The sequence below is a fragment of the Ceratotherium simum genome, chromosome 2 (assembly GCF_057802395.1).
Source record: "Ceratotherium simum simum isolate JZ-2026a chromosome 2, ASM5780239v1, whole genome shotgun sequence".
In the NCBI taxonomy this organism is placed as follows: Eukaryota; Metazoa; Chordata; class Mammalia; order Perissodactyla; family Rhinocerotidae; genus Ceratotherium; species Ceratotherium simum.
The window spans coordinates 53,077,248-53,094,170 of NC_141901.1; the positions used below are offsets into that span (position 1 = coordinate 53,077,248).

General features: G+C 38.5%; 2 protein-coding genes across 4 annotated transcripts in view; both read left to right on the forward strand.

The window, feature by feature from the left end:
• Nucleotides 1-5,730, forward strand: part of CSDE1 (cold shock domain containing E1) — a 39,175-nt gene extending 33,445 nt beyond the window's left edge. For all 3 annotated transcript variants that reach the window (XM_004420632.3, XM_004420634.3, XM_087445060.1), the window contains 4 exons: nt 959-1,137; nt 2,545-2,708; nt 3,923-4,055; nt 4,446-5,730. In XM_004420632.3, the coding sequence (XP_004420689.1) occupies nt 959-1,137; nt 2,545-2,708; nt 3,923-4,055; nt 4,446-4,493 (524 nt within the window). In that variant the 3' untranslated portion in view covers nt 4,494-5,730. The remainder of the gene's footprint in view (nt 1-958; nt 1,138-2,544; nt 2,709-3,922; nt 4,056-4,445) is intronic.
• A 135-nt stretch (nt 5,731-5,865) lies between these two features.
• On the forward strand, nt 5,866-15,936 carry NRAS (NRAS proto-oncogene, GTPase). The gene is made up of 7 exons (XM_004420636.3): nt 5,866-5,988; nt 6,494-6,621; nt 8,702-8,880; nt 10,849-11,008; nt 11,809-11,932; nt 12,281-12,322; nt 12,429-15,936. Exons 2-5 carry the CDS (start codon nt 6,511-6,513, stop codon nt 11,926-11,928), a joined length of 570 nt encoding a protein of 189 aa, XP_004420693.1. The 5' UTR covers nt 5,866-5,988; nt 6,494-6,510; the 3' UTR covers nt 11,929-11,932; nt 12,281-12,322; nt 12,429-15,936.
• Nucleotides 15,937-16,923: the final 987 nt, after the last annotated feature.

Genomic DNA, 16,923 nt, shown 5'->3' on the forward strand with positions numbered 1-16,923 from the left:
TCTTTGCTTACCCCTATAATCATCAAGAGAATGGTTAAAATAAAAGCATTTCCAATTGTGAAGCTTCCACCTCAACTGATGTTTTTCTCTTCTTCTCCACCTTTGTTGATTCAGTGGATTCACCATCCAGGTGAACTGATAGGCAGCTGAACTCTTTGGCCCAGTTTTTATCCATAGCCAATTTTTTACTCTAAGGCAGAGCTCAGCAAATATGGTGGCCTCTTTTTGTAAATAAAGTTTACTTGAAACACGGCCATGACCATTCATTTACATATTGTCTTTTGTTGCTTTCTCACTACAACAGCAAAGTTGAGTAGTTGTGACAGAGACAGGATGACTTAACAGCCTAAAATAGTTACTATCTGGTCCTTTAAGAAAAAGCATGCTGAGCCCTGATCTAGGAGAAAGTTGCCTGTTGGTTTGAGGGAGCCACAATCAGAACAAAGAAAGGAGATGGATTACGAAAAAAATTTATCTACATGTTTTTGCCTATTCCTGGCTTGTTGTTAATGCCCAGTTGGCTATGGGTCAGAAATATTTTTGACTGGTTGGCTCATATTGTGAACTTGGGAAGAAGATAATCCAGTGGATCATATTAGCAACCCATAGTGCTTAAAAACCTCAAATAAGGGAAGTTAAGGTGGAGAGGGGGCACGAGGTAGAGGGGAAAAAAGCCAAAATATTTAGGTAATGAGATTGTGAGTGATATTTTTAATTTCATAAATGCAGTTTAAAACTGTTCATTAGCTAGTAAGGAAATAATGAGCTCCAAGTTCTCATTTGTTTTCATGGTAGTATTTAGGATTTCATTGAAACTTTAAAGTAGAACTCAGATATAAAAAAAATATTTTTAGGGAACATAATACATTTTTAGCAACTTATAAATATATTAAGAGCATCAGCAGAGAGTTGTTGTGAAATATTAGCTTTTAGACTTCTTATCTGTTTCTCCTTGCAGGCGATATGAAAGGTGAGGTCTATCCGTTTGGCATAGTTGGGATGGCCAACAAAGGGGATTGCCTGCAGAAAGGGGAGAGTGTCAAGTTCCAATTGTGTGTCCTGGGCCAAAATGCACAGACCATGGCCTACAACATCACCCCCCTGCGTAGGGCCACAGTGGAGTGTGTGAAAGATCAGGTAAGTGGTGGTATCTCTGGGTCTGAGTTTGATCCTTTTATGAATTGGTAACCAAAACCTTGAAATTTTTTCAGCCAAGGGGAACCATCAGCATTCATTTGGGGGCGGGGGGCAGTGGTGGTGGTGGTGGTGAGAGAGAGAGCAAGAGAGGAAGATTAGCCCTGAGCTAACATCTGTTGCCAATTCTCCTCTTTTTGCTCAGGAAGATTGGCCCTGGGCTAACATCCATGCCCATCTTCCTCTACTTTATATGTGAGACACCTGCCACAGCATGGCTTGATAAGCAGTGCATAGGTCCGTGCCCGGGATCCATACCTGTGAACCCCAGGCTGCCAAAGCAGCCACTGTGCCACCAGGCTGGCCCCAACATTCATTTGATTTTTACTTCTACTTTACCCCTTTTTCAGTGATTTCAGGTAGCTTATAAAAATATGAAGAAAACCACATGAAAAGAAAAAAATGGTGATACTAGCAAGAAGAAAATAAGAGGGGTATTAATAACTAACATTGTGTGATGAGGAAAATAAATTTGGAGTGAAAGTTGCAGAATAGAAAAACTATAAAGTTTTGTACACTTTAGCTCAGAGCTTGCAGATCACAGAAGGAAAGAAACCATGTGTAGAAGTGTTCATAAAATAAGCTTAGGCAAACAAAACTATTCCTGGTACTGAGATCTCAAGGAAATCCCTGTGAGTGCTCAAAGAGGACATTTTTCAGTATCAGTATGGTGAAGATAACATTTTGTATGGCTGTTTCTTATGATGCCATAACCCAGCTTAATAATTCTAGAAGGAATCAAAACACTACATATGTTGTTCAAGTAACAGCTCCCTAATAATTTTGCTTGATTCAAAAACTTAGGAGCCAGCTCTGTGGCATAGTGGTTAAGTTCAACGTGCTTTGCTTCAGTGGCCCAGGTTCAGATCCCAGGCGCAGACCTACACCACTTGTCAGCCATGCTGTGGCCTCAACACACATATAAAGTAGAAGACGACTGGCACAGATGTTAGTTCAGGGCCAGTCTTCCTCAAGCAAAAAAAAAAGAGGAAGATTGGCAACAGATGTTAGCTCAGGGTGAAATGTTAGCTCAGGGTGAATCTTCCTCAGAGAAAAAAACATATGGTTCATATGATATATGAAGGCACAAGGCAACCTTTCTTTGTTTCAGTCAGGCAATAATAGAGTGAATGGCAGTAATTTCAAAGATATGTTTCTTTCCTGACAAGTTTTGCAGACCCATATGCTATTAAATTATAGCACAGACAGCTGAACTAGAGTGTCAGCATTAATATGATGTTTTATAAATCTTGTTAGGGTCAGGCATGGTGCTTCATTCAGAGTGAGGTGCTTTTCCCCATTGTGGTATGCCCTTTTTTTAGCTACTGTCTTTTTTCCCTCTCCCCCCAGTTTGGCTTCATTAACTACGAAGTAGGAGATAGCAAGAAGCTCTTTTTCCATGTGAAAGAAGTTCAGGATGGCATTGAGCTACAGGCAGGAGATGAGGTGGAATTCTCAGTGATTCTTAATCAGCGCACTGGCAAATGCAGCGCTTGTAATGTTTGGCGAGTCTGGTAAGTTTTTTTTGTTGTTGGATTAGTAACCTCCCTGGACAGTCTCTTTAACTTCTATAATTTCTGCTTTATCACATTTCGTCACTTTTTCATCACTGCTGCTTTCATCCTCTTCTGCCACTTTTTGGTTATTTCTTGATACTTCTTATGTCTTTTTTAGCTCTAGTCTTTTTTTTTTTTTTTGTGAGGAAGATCACCCCTGAGCTAATATCCATTGCCAATCCTCCTCTTTTTTTTTTTTTTTTTCCTTTGCTGAGGAAGACTGACCCTGGGCTAACATCCATGCCCATCTTCCTCTACTTTATATGGGACGCCGTCACAGCATGGCTTGACAGGCGATGCATCGGTGTGCCCCCGGGATCCGAACCTGCGAACCCTGAGCAGCCAAAGCAGAGCACATGCACTTAACTGCTTGCGCCACTGGGCCGGCCCCTTTAGCTCTAGTCTTTATTGTCTAAACTTTTTAGTCTCATAAATCTGGCCCAATGAAACATTGAATACTTACTATATTGTAGGTCTTTTTATATAAAAGATTATGTAGGGCCGGCCCCGTGGCTTGGTGGTTAAGTGCGCGCACTCCGATGCTGGTGGCCCGGGTTCGGATCCCGGGCGCGCACTGAGGCACCACTTCTCCATCCATCCTGAGGCCGAGTCCCACATACAGCAACTAGAAGGATGTGCAGCTATGACATACAACTATCTACTGGGGCTTTGGGGGGAAAAAATAAAAAAAATAAAAAAAAAAAAGATTATGTAGTCCTTGTTCCTAAAGGATTCTGCTTAGCTCTTTTGCTTTCATTAAGCCATCTCTAGGTTATATGCTGCTAAAAATTCTGATTTTATAGTTTAGCAGTTTGACTCTGTGCTTGCGCTTTTTTTTAAGTCAATAGCATTGTTACCATTAGAGGAACCAGGATATTTAACTTTTTCAAGGTTATTCACATCTGCTGCCTTGTGTCTTTGAAACTGGTCTTTTCTTGTTGCAGACCATTCTAGGGAAGACCCTCACCCAACTGATTCTTCTAGCTCCTACACTAGTAGTAAACCTTGACTTGGGAATAAAAACATAAACTTGTCTGTCCTGTCTTGCTAGCTAGCTGGCTAGATGAGGCAAGAGTCCCCCCTCATTAAAACTGAGTCATTTGGATAGTTAGGTAGAAAACACACTCCTCTGTAAGTACTTGCTTTCTTCTCACCTCTTGACTTTGTTACAGTGAGGGCCCCAAGACTGTTGCAGCTCCACGACCTGATAGGTTGGTCAATCGCTTGAAGAACATCACCTTGGATGATGCCAGTGCTCCTCGCCTAATGGTTCTTCGTCAGCCAAGGGGACCAGATAACTCAATGGTATGAGGTCATGCAAGGTTGTGGGTGGGGTAGCAACTGACAGACCAACATACTACTTGATGTCCTATTTTCAGCATAGCTCAGAGGGCTTAACGAAGCAAGGAGCTTCAGTATTGCTTCTAGCTAGTTAGGACTCCCTCCATATTGATTGAGTCCGTAACATAAATGGTTGCTCACAATAAAAGGCACATTTCTTGGCTTTCCTGATACTTTGAACATATAGTTCAGGTAAAAGATCAGGAGGGCTTATTATAGATTTCCTCCTCGGGGAAAAAATTGGTGGTGATTACGATGATTAAAAGCAATGCTTTTGTAGTTCATTTTGAAATTGTGAATGTACTGTGATTGTCATGTACCCAGGTTATTAACTGCAATTTTATTTCTTCACAGGGATTTGGTGCAGAAAGAAAGATCCGTCAAGCTGGTGTCATTGACTAACCACATCCACAAAGCACATCATTAATCCACTATGATCAAGTTGGGGGGATTCTGGTGAAGGGTTCTGAATATCTCCCTCTTCATCCCTCCTAAAATCTGGAATACTTATTCTATTGAGCTATTACACCAGTTTTAACACCTTCCTCGTGTTATGTTTAAAAAAATAAATAAATTTAAGAAAACCATTTTAAAATTATGCACAGTTGCAGCCTGGAAAACTTAAGGTGGCGCCTTATATATCAATTTTAGGAGCTTTATTTGGTGCATTTAACGCAACTGGTAATTGCAAAATCCACTTTGCCTGTGTAAGTGAAAAATATAGACTGTTATCTTGTTGGCCCTATGAAATTCTGCACTTCATATTTAGTATATACTCTACCTTCATTACTTCTGGCAAGATGTTCCGCCTTAGCACTCAGTTGCGTTCTTTTCCTTTCCTGTTCATTATGCTTTAATTCTGAGGACCATATGAGGGTAGAATATATTAAAAATTACAAAAATTTGTATAGGTAAACCATTTCCTTAAGTTGATGGCCAAATGTTAAGATGTTATTTTTCATATCATTTATAATCTTGTCACAGTCCACTTAACGAAGTTTGGTTAGATTTCAGTGAAAATTATCTTCCAGAGTAGTTTTTTTTCCTAGGATGGGGGGGTAACTTTACTACAATTAGTATGTATGGTGCAGAATTTCATGCAAATAAGGTGTGCCAGCAGTGTGATAATTTAAACGTATTTAAACAAAAACAAAAAGACGAATGCACAAACTTGCTGCTGCTTAGATCACTGCAGCTTCTAGGACCCAGTTTCTTTTACTGATTTAAAAACAAAACAAAAAAAAAAATAAAAAAGTTGTGCCTGAAATGAATCTTGTTTTTTTTGTAAGTAGCCGCCTGGTTCCTGTGTCCTGTAAAATACAGACACTTGACCTTTGGTGTAGCTTCTGTTCAACTTTATATCACGGGAATGGATTGATTTCTTGGCCCTCATGTTGAATTGGCCACATACAGGGTCCCTGGCCAGTGGACTGAAGGCTTTGTCTAAGATGAAAAGGGTCAGCTCAGGGGATGTGGGGGAGGGCGCTTTTATCTTCCCCGTTGTCGTTTGAGGTTTTGATCTTCTCTGGGAAAGAGGCCATTTATCTTTGTAAACACGAAACATTTTTGCTTTCTCCAGTTTTCTGTTAATGGCGAAAGAATGGAAGCGAATAAAGTTTTACTGATTTTTGAGACACTAGCACCTAGCGCTTTCATTATTGCAACGTCCTGTGTGGGAGGGGCGGGTCTGGGTGCGGCCTGCCGCATGACTCCCGGGTTGGAAGCCCACGTGGCCGGGGCGGGGCCTCGGGCGCCCTGCGCGCCGACTGATTACGTAGCGGGCGGGGCCGGAAGTGCCGCTCCCTGGTGGGGGCTGTTCATGGCGGTTCCGGGGTCTCCAACAATTTTCCCGGCTGTGGTCCTAAATCCGTACGAAGCGGAGGCAGCGGAGCTTGAGGTAGGTCTCTGGCGTGTGTAGCATTCGGCTTTGGAGCATACAGGCGTCTCGTTATTGCCAGAAATCGAGCGGAATCTGCGAGCTGCAAACAAAGGCCCTGGGCGGGGGTCCTTCGTTTTGAGCCCTACGGGGGAGATGTTTAGAGATGGGCCGGGGAGTAGTAAGGGGGAGCGACCTGGAGGCCTCCCCCTAGAGCTGGGAAGACTTGCGGGAGGAATAGAAGGGGGGGTTTCCTTTACCTGAGGCTGAGGGCGGGGCCCAAGGACTGTTGAAACATAGACGAGGGTGGGGGTAGCTAGAAGACTATAATCCAGAATTCTGAGGCCCACAGTAACCTGCAAGTGCTTTTTGGCATTCCTGAATCATTTTGAGAACCAAGTGGCGGTCACGTGTATGGAACCGATACATTTCAAATTCTGGTTTTAGTTACTATTGATTATAGGGAAAGCTTTGAAGTACTGTAGATGTGGCTCGCCATTTAACCCTAATTGATGCTTTCCGACAGGTTCTTGCTGGTGTGAAATGACTGAGTACAAACTGGTGGTGGTTGGAGCAGGTGGTGTTGGAAAAAGCGCACTGACAATCCAGCTAATCCAGAACCACTTTGTTGATGAATATGATCCCACCATAGAGGTGAGGCCCAGTGGTAGCCTGCTGACTCCACCTCTTTGCGGTTTTACCCTTACCCATACCCTTTTGCTGTTCTTTACCTAAAGGAGTAATCAGGAGAGAACGTAAAAAGTGATTTTGGGTACTGCGTTGAGTAATACAATAAGTAAAGCTGGAATGTTTGTGGAGAAGAGTTCATTTTTATTAGCTGCTGAAGATTTTCTAAAAAGTTTACAATTTTTAACACTTATGTAAACTATTGCAAATTTAGTGTTGAACTCAGTTTCTTCATATATGACAACTCTGTTAAAAAGAAACACAGTCCATAGGTAGAGGGACTGTCTGAATAATAGCAGGATGGAAATAAAGGGTTCAGAGATCTGGGTATTCTGCAATTTTCATTTCTTAGCTAGTTGAAGCAGCTGAGAGTGTGGGTTGGAGTAGAAAGAGCGTGAGATTTTGAACCACTTTGCCTAGGATTTCAGTCCCTGTTTGCAGTTTATTTAGTTATGTGATGTTGAGCAAATTACTTAATCTCTCTGAGCCTCATTTTCCTGATCTATTAAATTACCATAAATTTGTTCTGCCTACCACACACGGATATTGTGAAAAATCAAATAATAGCTTTAAATTTTTTGTGAATGGTAAAGTGCTGCATAAATAGTGTTTATTTAAAGATTATTTTGTTTTCGTGGGAGTTTGTTATAGATCAGCTTCAATAAATGGCATCTAGTGTCCTTTAAATAAAAGGTTTTAAAAGGTTTTGTAATTTTATTCAGTTTAGAAATGTCTAACTCTAAAGATTATTTTCTTTTAATCTACACCCTGCTCTTCCTACCACCCAGCTACTGAGTGTTTAATTAATGCAAGCTAACTCTAATATAGGCATTATTAAAAAATTACTCATTAGTCCTGGGCAAAAATCTTTATTTTAGGCTTAACAGCTTTAGTGTTAATAGTTAGAAACTTTTAATATTTTTTGGAGTTTTATTTATTGAGAGGTAATTTACATACAGTAAAATACTTCGGTGATTTATTAAATTTATATACACTTAACGTAACCACCACTCAGATAAAAGTATAGACTATTTTTAATGCCCCAGAGAGTTCTCCCATGCCCCTTTCCAGTCAGTAAACTCCCCCACCCTGTCAGGAAATAACCACTTCTCTGCCTTCTATTATCATAAATTCATTTGACTAAAACCTATCTTTATAATTTTAATTTTGCTCATTTCCTCGGAACACTCATACACTTAACCATATTTCATGCCTCAAGGAAGTTCTGGCAATGTGAATTCTATGTTAATTTGAAAGTATGTTACAAGTGAGTTACAGAGGAACTGATCAATAGGCTGGGAAATTAGGTTGAGTTCTGTTTCTAGAGCCAGATCTTGACTAAGTGTGATGAGGTTATTTTCTTTGAATTCCCAGAACATAAGTATTAAAATACAAGTAAAATTTTTGCCTTAGAGCCAGATTGAAAAAAAATTTTTATATGATCTATGCATGTCTGTCTTCCTGAGGAATTTAGTTATAACTATACCTTGTTTGGAACCTTTAGGAATTTGATTGAGGAATATTTCCCAAAGGTACAGTCTGTCATGATGAGAAAAATATTTTGGTATTATAACCTTGTCTGAAATAAAAAGTATTTGTGTATTTAGTCATAAACACAAATGACACTGTATCCAAAGCCAGGTTATAATTAGTGGAGATATGTTTAGAATTTTAAATGTACCATAAACAACTCAAACAGGACAAGTCCAGTTCATACCTTAGTAAAGTACAATGTGAACCTAATCTCTAGTCTAATTGCAGTAGAGCTGTCTTTTGAAGTACCACATATTTTTCACCTTTTCCAGGAACAGAGTGACCACATTTTCCTTTCTGCAGGCGTATAGGATTTGGGGCTTTTTTCCTAGGGTGACATTAAGTACTTTCTGTTTGTGATTATATATTCACAGTTTGAGGGACAAATCAGAGAGACAGAAATGGACTTGATTAGGAGCTTATTTAATCTTGGCAATAGCATTGCATTCCCTGTGGTTTTTAATAAAAATGGAATCTCCCTCTCTCCCCACCACCTCACCGTCCACATCCTCAGGATTCTTACCGAAAACAGGTGGTTATAGATGGTGAAACCTGTCTGTTGGACATACTGGATACAGCTGGACAAGAGGAGTACAGTGCCATGAGAGACCAATACATGAGGACAGGCGAAGGCTTCCTCTGTGTATTTGCCATCAATAATAGCAAGTCATTTGCAGACATTAACCTCTACAGGTACTAGGAGCGTTATTTTTTCTGAAAGGATGATCTTTAAGTGTGTTCTGAAGCTTTGTGGGGGAATGAGGATACCACACTAGGGAAGATACAGCTTTTTAATTATGAGAAGAGTTGGCTTTAGGTTGTTTGACAGTGAGAAGCTGGGGTTATTTCTGAAAGTTAATACTGGAATTTATTTTATATAATATACTGTGGCTAGGATGTGTGATAATACATAAATAAAGCTTGCTAATGGGAATGGTTCAAAACTAAAGGTGTTACGAGAGATCACAAAGGAATTTCAGAGAAGAAATCACCTCTGAGAAACATTCTTCAGTAAGTAATAGAGATGATGATAGGAAGAAACTAGTGAGGAGTAGATCCAGATGAAAGCAGGGCAAAGGAACATAAAGATGGTCTTTGTCCATAGAACCATAAAATTTCAAAGCAAAATTAGATGATAAAAAATTCTAGCACAACATTCATATTTTATAGAATCAGAAATAGAGTTCAGAAGGTGGTTTGTTAGGTTTTCAGAGCCGGGACCAAAAACCCAGGGCTCCTTTTTCTTAGTTCTTCATTCTTTACGCACAATAGTGGTTAAGAATATAGACTCTGCCTGGGTTGAAACTTGGCTCCATCATCTTTTAACCCATGGGACTTTGGGGCAAACTACTAAATCTCTGTGTCTCAGTTTCCTTATCTATAATATGGAGATAATAGTACCTACCAAGATTTGTTGTGAAAATTTAATGAGTTAATAAATATGTAAGTCACTTGAACAGTGCCTAGCATGTAGTAAATGCACGCAAGGCTCTTCTGCCTACAGCCTTGAATCCTGGCTTATGCTCCATCCATGTGAAGATGTCTGCTCACAGAAACAAACTAGTCCAAAACTGAATTCAGTGGTTTTTTTCCTCCTAGACCTTCTCTACTTTCCATTTTCTCTCTGAAAATAATAACAGTACTTTGCCCAGCACTTGGCAAGCACCTAATAAATATTTGCTGAATTTCTGGAAGTCGTTTTTTTTTCTTAGGCTGTCTTATGTTATCCCTTAACCTAGGCTGCTGCCATGACCCCAAAGCTCAGTTCTGCATATAGCTGATGTAGTGCATCTCAGTTGCATGACTTTGTATATAATCCAAGGGTAGAGTCTAGAGCAGTGCTGTGCAGGATGGTAGCCACAAACCATATGTAGTTATTTAAATTAATTAAAATTAAAATTTAAAAATCAGTTCCTTGGCCTCATCAGCAACTGACTTTACAGGTATTCATTAGCTACATGTGACTAGTGATGTAGTTGGACAGCACAGATATAGGACTTTTCCATAATCGTAAAAAGTTCTATTGGACAGAGTTGGTCGAAAGAATTTAGAGCAATAGTTTCTAAACTATTGTATGCTATGTTTTACATGTCATTGAAGGGAGTGCTGTCAGTTGGGAGTTCCAGATTCTTTAGTCCTCCTTTAATAAGAGCAGTTCTGGTATTTTCTATTTTATATCTTGGACTTCCAGCTACAATTTTATTTGAAGAAAATATATAGACACCACCCATCTAGACAAGTGGATAGACTGTCTTGCATTAAATACTGTCACTCAAGGGAAGCTCAAAAAGTTTAGAGGCAATGAGCTTTTACTTTTTGTACTTCAGACCTTAATCTAGAGTGCAGTTTTGAGTTGCCAATTAAATCCAGAGCCAAGCTCTTTGGAAAATCAGGGAGCCTAACAGGAAGGCATGTGTCAAGATAGAGTAGTCATCCATTTCCACTGGAAGATGAATGGTACTTGGCTTTGCTATGGCGGCCACATCAAGTCTAAACCAGTCTCCTTAGTATGCAGGCTCTTTTATAAGTAATAGGGAAAAAAGTGAGACTCAATACTAGAAGCTAATAGGGCTAGATAAAATTTGCTAGATTCTTTTTTGTCCTAGCTATATATTCCTAAAAGCTTATTCTTATGTTATGATAACATATTCCCTTTTTTAGGGAACAGATTAAGCGAGTAAAAGACTCAGATGATGTACCTATGGTGCTAGTAGGAAACAAGTGTGATTTGCCAACAAGGACAGTTGACACAAAACAAGCCCATGAACTGGCCAAGAGTTATGGGATTCCATTCATTGAAACCTCAGCCAAGACCAGACAGGTATAGTACAGCTTTCACCATCTGGCAAGGGTTTGTTTAAGGCAGAAAAGTTTGATTGATTGACTCTTTGCTAGAGATATGATCCACATTCTTTGTTACAGATTTTTTAATAGTGTTCTATTTTTTTAATCTTCAGTTTAAACCCAAAATGAACTTATTAATATTCTGGTGTGGCATTTTTACTCCTGCATTAACATGCACAAGTATTTCTAAAATGAAGACTTTTATTTTTGCTAAGAGTTACCCTGAGCTAACATCTGTGCCAGTCTTCCACTATTTTGTATGTGAGTTGCCACCACAGCATGACCAATGAGTGGTGTAGGTCTACACCTGGGATCCGAACCCACGAAACCTGGCCGCCAAAGCAGAGCGTGCCAAACCCAACCACTACGCCATGGGGCCGGCTCCCATAATTGGAATTTTAAATCCACATAAAGAAGTACAAATGAACGGCCGGCCCGGTGACGTAGAGGTTAAGCTCACACATTCTGCTTTAGGCAGCCGGGGTTCGCCGGTTCAGATCCTGGGCGAGGACCTACTCACTGCTCATCAAACCGTGCTGAGGCGGCGTCCCACATAGAAGAGCTACAACTCTACAACTGTGATACACAACTATGTACTAGGGCTTTGGGGAGAAAAAAGAAAAAGGAAGATTGGCAACAGATGTTAGCACAAGGGCAATCTTCCTCAAAAAAAAAAGCAACGAAGTAAATTAAAAAAAGAAAAAGTACAAATGAGGGAGAGCTTACAGCTTGGATTGTGTTTTTTAAGCTGTCTTTATCGTTTTCTTTCTTTTATAGGGTGTTGAAGATGCCTTTTACACACTGGTAAGAGAAATACGTCAGTACCGAATGAAAAAACTCAACAGCAGTGATGATGGGACTCAGGGTTGCATGGGGTTGCCGTGTGTGGTGATGTAACAAGGTGAGCATGTGGTCTCTTGACATAATTATAGATCCTGTTAGCATCAGGCAATTTGGAGGAGTGTTGCTGTTATTTTTTCTATATTGCTATTTAACTGAGAGTTTCTGCTCACTTATGACTATAAAATATTTTCCTTATGGCACCCTTTCTGATAGTACTGAGGTCTAAACTATTTTTAAAACATTTAATTATTTTACAGACATCATTACATTTTCAATAATATTAGAAATTAGAAGACATTATTTATGAAATATATGTATACCATATTCTTGGCACCGACCACGTGTTTGAAGGATCACTCCATCAAAACTAGGTGATGATGACATGGTGTGTGTTCTTTTCTTATAGATACTTATAAAGTTCTAGCATCAGAAAAGAGCCACTGTCAAGGTAGGACAAGTTGGAAATGAATGTATTATCATTCATGTTGATTTCTTAACCTTGTTTTTCTTATATTCTCTATGTGCCACTTATATAAATTCTGTCTTTATTTCAGCTGCACTGACACCCTGGTCCTGACTTCCCTGGAGGAGAGATATTCCTGTTGCTATCTTCAGTATCACAAAGAAGCTCCTGCTACTTCCCCAACTCTCAGTAGATCAGTACAATATTCTCTATTTGAGAAGTTCTCAGAATAACTACCTCCTCACTTGGTTGTCTGACCAGAGAAATGAACCTCTTGTTACTCCCCAGTATTTTTCCACCCTGGGTTCTCCCCTAACACACACAGACACAACTCCGCCACCCCACGTTTTTCACCTGAGAAACAATTCATGCTCTGAAACAGAGAACCAAACTATAGACGTCAAATTCTTTAGAAAACAGTGTCTTGAGCTCTAAAGTAGCAACTGCTGGTGATATTTTTTCTTTTTACTGTTGAACTTGGAACTATGTTGGTTTTTGGAGAAATGTCATTAATTACTGTTTTGCTGAGAATATAGTTAATGTTGCTGTTCGGTTTGTTTGTAATGTTATTGGCTATATTCTATAAACTGGCATCTACTCTGTGTTCATAAATACAAAAGTGAATACTGACTTTTGAGTCTATCCCAGTCTTCTCAACTTTCATGTAATTAAATCTGACTTTCACAATGAAGTGCCTTTTTCCTAGAAGTGGTTTGTAGACTTCCTTTACAGTACTTCAGTGGAATAGATGTCTCAAAAACAAAAATACATGAAAATGAATGTCCTCAATATGTCTGTGACCTGTCTACCTTGGAGGGAATGATAGATCAATAGGATAGCAGATGCCATGTCTTACATGTGTGAAGCTGGTTTTTCAGAGACCTGTTTTTGGGCTCTCCCAAGAGAAAGATGAAACAGACAATTATGAATAATTTCACTGAATTTTTGCCTAATGGCCACTTTTTTTTTGGTAGGTTACTACCTACAAAATATATGTAGTTTGTTTCTTCTAGCTTACTGATAACCTAATGTTCAGTGAACTTCTATTCATATTTAAATTGGGGTCATCAGAAAGCTCTACGTTTGCAGGTGTTCAAAATTGTAAAAATTTGATGCAGTTTTATTTAATAGCTGTGATCAGTGATTTTCAAGCCTAAAATATACTAATAGACACATTTTCACTGTATATCATGGTATCTTAATGATGTATATAATTGCCCTCAATTCCCATCTCACCTCACCCTCTGTTCCTCACCCCACAGCAACAGTGAGAAAGCATGGTGCTAATGGACCAGGGTCACAGTTTCAGAATTTGAGTGAGCCAGTTAGCATCATAGAGAGAGAAATTCTTCCACATCTACTCATTGCTCCAGTAACTCCAGCTAGTAGTTTTGCCAGGTGCATGCTGTTAGTCTTGTAAGGGAAGAAGAGGTCAGTTAGCACAAATCCTTTGCCATGACTGGAAAAACTTGGTATCCTGAGGAGGGTTGGCCTAAAAGTCGTTATAAATAAAGTATCTGTACCCTTTTTTTAACCACATGGAAACTCTAAATTAAGCCAATATTTTTTTCTCATTACGTTTTTGAGAATGAGGTTGGCCCAGATCAAAATTTTTTATATTTTCTTTATTCATAATGTTCTTTGAAGGGTTTAAAACAGGATGTTGATTAGTCTGTGCCTACCAGATAACAAGCTGATGAGTTTGTTCATAACAAGAAGTAGCCTTTGGATTGAAATTGCTGTTTGAGAAGGGAATGGAAAATATAATTAATTGTTAGTTATGAGGATTTGGAGGTTTGGCTTTTCCATTTGCGCATAATATCCTGGCAATTCTAATGAAAAATAGACCTGGATAACTTCTGATAAAAGACTAGTTCCAAAATGGCCACTTTCTGCTCTGGTCTTCTAATGTGTAAATACTTACTGAGGTCCTCCATCTTCTAATATGAATTTTTGTTTGTTAAGCAAACTCCACATTGCCTTGAAATGAATTCAGAAGAGAGGAAGAAACATAGGCTGTGCCCAGAGTGTAATAAACCCAGAGAGTTGTGCTCCTTAGTGTTAATTCAGAGAGCTTTCACAGTACTGTCAACACCTGTAAACGGAAACTCTGCCACTTTGTTTCTGCTCCCTTTGGAGCATTGCTCTGTAATTTTCTTGAGGCTAGATTGAGGCTTGTCACCTTAGTTGTCATTAATGTCAATGTTGTTTTCTTCCTCTTCCTCCTCTTGTCTATGTGACTGACAGTGTGACTCTTTTTAATGTCAAATTAAGGAAAAAATACTCATTTGGGGCTCTTATGCCCATAGCCCTTGTATATATGTACCTTCGAGTTTTCTCAAGTACATTCTAAGCACAGAAGTATCTAAATGGGGCCAAAATTCAGACTTGAAAATGTTCTTTAAATAGGTTCTTAAGAAGTTACACTTAGGTGTGAATTTTGGCACAATAGAGTGACAAACTTATAGTTAAATCTTGAATAACCAGTTAGTGTGGTATAAAATGTGGTTTTTAGAATATGTTTGTGATTGCTGAAAACAATTCTAGTTTACCTCAAAATCTGAAAGTCTCTTTCCCCAAGTTAAGTGCCTGGCCAGCTGTTATTACATATTACTTTATGTTTGTTTGTTTGTTGAAGGTTGCACATTCACGAGTATGAAAATAAGATGTTCTGTCTAAAGGCTACCATGCCTAATCTGTAAATGAATCTGTTAAGTGCTGTATTTGCTCCAACAGCTTACTAGAATGTTACTCGGTCATACGATAGCATACTTACTATGATTTTCACTTAAGGAGTGTAATAGGAAAAATTATTCTAAATATATAATATTTCACTGGGCCCCATGTTTAGTCTTTTATCATCCTTTAAACTGCTGTGAATTTTTTGTCTTGACTTGAAAGCAAGAATAGAGAAACACTTTAAAGAGATATTTTGGTTTTTTCCCATTCCAGAATTTGTAAGCATAATCATATTTTGCTTTACGTTTGCAGTCATGAACTCTTAAGCTGGCAGCTATAACCAAGAACCAAAATATGGTGCATTCTGCTTCTTGTAATTCATCTCTGCTAATAAATTATAAGAGGCAAGGATAATTAATTAGAGAAAATATTTTATTTGGGTGGTTTCTGTAAACAAGGGACTATAATTCTTGTACATTATTTTTCATCTTTACTGTTTCTTTAAGCAGGCTAATGTGCCACAAAATTATTCTAAGGTGTTTCCTATAAGAATTGTTTTAAAAGCGTTCTTGTTATCAGAGTAGTTGTAGATGTATTTCAAAATGTAGCTGGTGATTTTTAAAAGCCTGAGTACCGACCTAAGAAGCAATTGTATGAATTCTACTCTGGAGAGAAGGGAGGATCTCAATGAAAGTTGTATGACTTTTATATTTCTGTGCCATCAAATATAGGTAAAAATATTAATTGTGCAATTCTGCTGTTTAAACGGGAACTATTGGCCTCCTTGGCCCTAAATGAAAGGGCTGATATTTTAAGTTGACTATTTTATTGTAAATTAATCCATCCTAATTTTTAAAAATTTGGTTGAATGTTTTTTGTTCTTAAATGGTTAAAAAATAAAACTGGAAGTTCTTTGCTTAGTCGTAATTCTTTTTTCCACCGAAATGCCTTTACTGAAAGTTAATGTTAGTTTCAGACTCTTGGATGTGACACTTGGGCAGTTTTGGAAGATTTGAGTTCCTTATTTTATCTCAGTATAAAATATATCAAAGCCTACTTTAAACTCTTACCTTCGGGATGATTCATAACTATATGTCAAATTCTCACACAGTAATATGAAGTGCTTAAAATTACCACTGAAAATATTTTGTCCTATTTTTGCATTACTATACAGTCCACCAATCTTAGCATAGTTGGAAGAGCATTGGTCTGGGAGCCAAAGAACATAGGCTCCAACTAAAATTTTACTACTCTGGCCCATAGTTTCATTTGCAAAATAGGGAAGTTGAATTAGGATATCTCAGATTTCCTGACCCTAACTAAGGAGATATAGTTGTAAAAGAATGATATCAAACCCAGGCTTCACCTGACACTGGAATACTGTGATTATGAAGACCTTGGTTTATTCTGCCAGACATCATTTTTTTTCCTCTCTTTTTCCCCTAAAAGGAGGCCAGGGAGGGGAATCATTAATATTTGAATGAATTAAGCTTAAGGAAACGAAATTTAAATGACAAAATACTGTCTCTAGACAAGACTACTAGAAAGAGTATAAATATTGTAGATTGTAAAATGTATACGAAAAAGAAACAGAATTATAGGCTTTGTGTATCTAAAACAAATTTCCGCCTTAAATAGATCATCTGTGCCTCATATCAGATATTTTATGCTAATATTTGACCCCCTAGTAACAGAAAGAAAAGGAGGAAAGGATTTTTTCTTCTTTTTGATGATAGCTGCTATCCTGTTCAGCAAAATGAAGCTACAGAGAGACGAACTGAAAAAGCTAAAGACGCTTGTTTATTTGGAATATGAGGGGACCTCCTATGCATCTCTGTGCTAAGTTTTCTGTTCTTATAACAAGCAATACTCAAGGTCACTAAGAGGCCAACATAGTTGCATGAGTT

What these genes read in the sequence shown, in the direction of transcription:
- NRAS (XM_004420636.3), top strand. Translation starts at nt 6,511, where the DNA reads ATGACTGAGTACAAACTGGTGGTGGTTGGAGCAGGTGGTGTTGGAAAA. An exon ending in AATATGATCCCACCATAGAG is followed by an intron (nt 6,622 to 8,701) that starts GTGAGGCCCAGT and finishes CCACATCCTCAG; the next exon opens with GATTCTTACCGAAAACAGGT. An exon ending in GCAGACATTAACCTCTACAG is followed by an intron (nt 8,881 to 10,848) that starts GTACTAGGAGCG and finishes TCCCTTTTTTAG; the next exon opens with GGAACAGATTAAGCGAGTAA.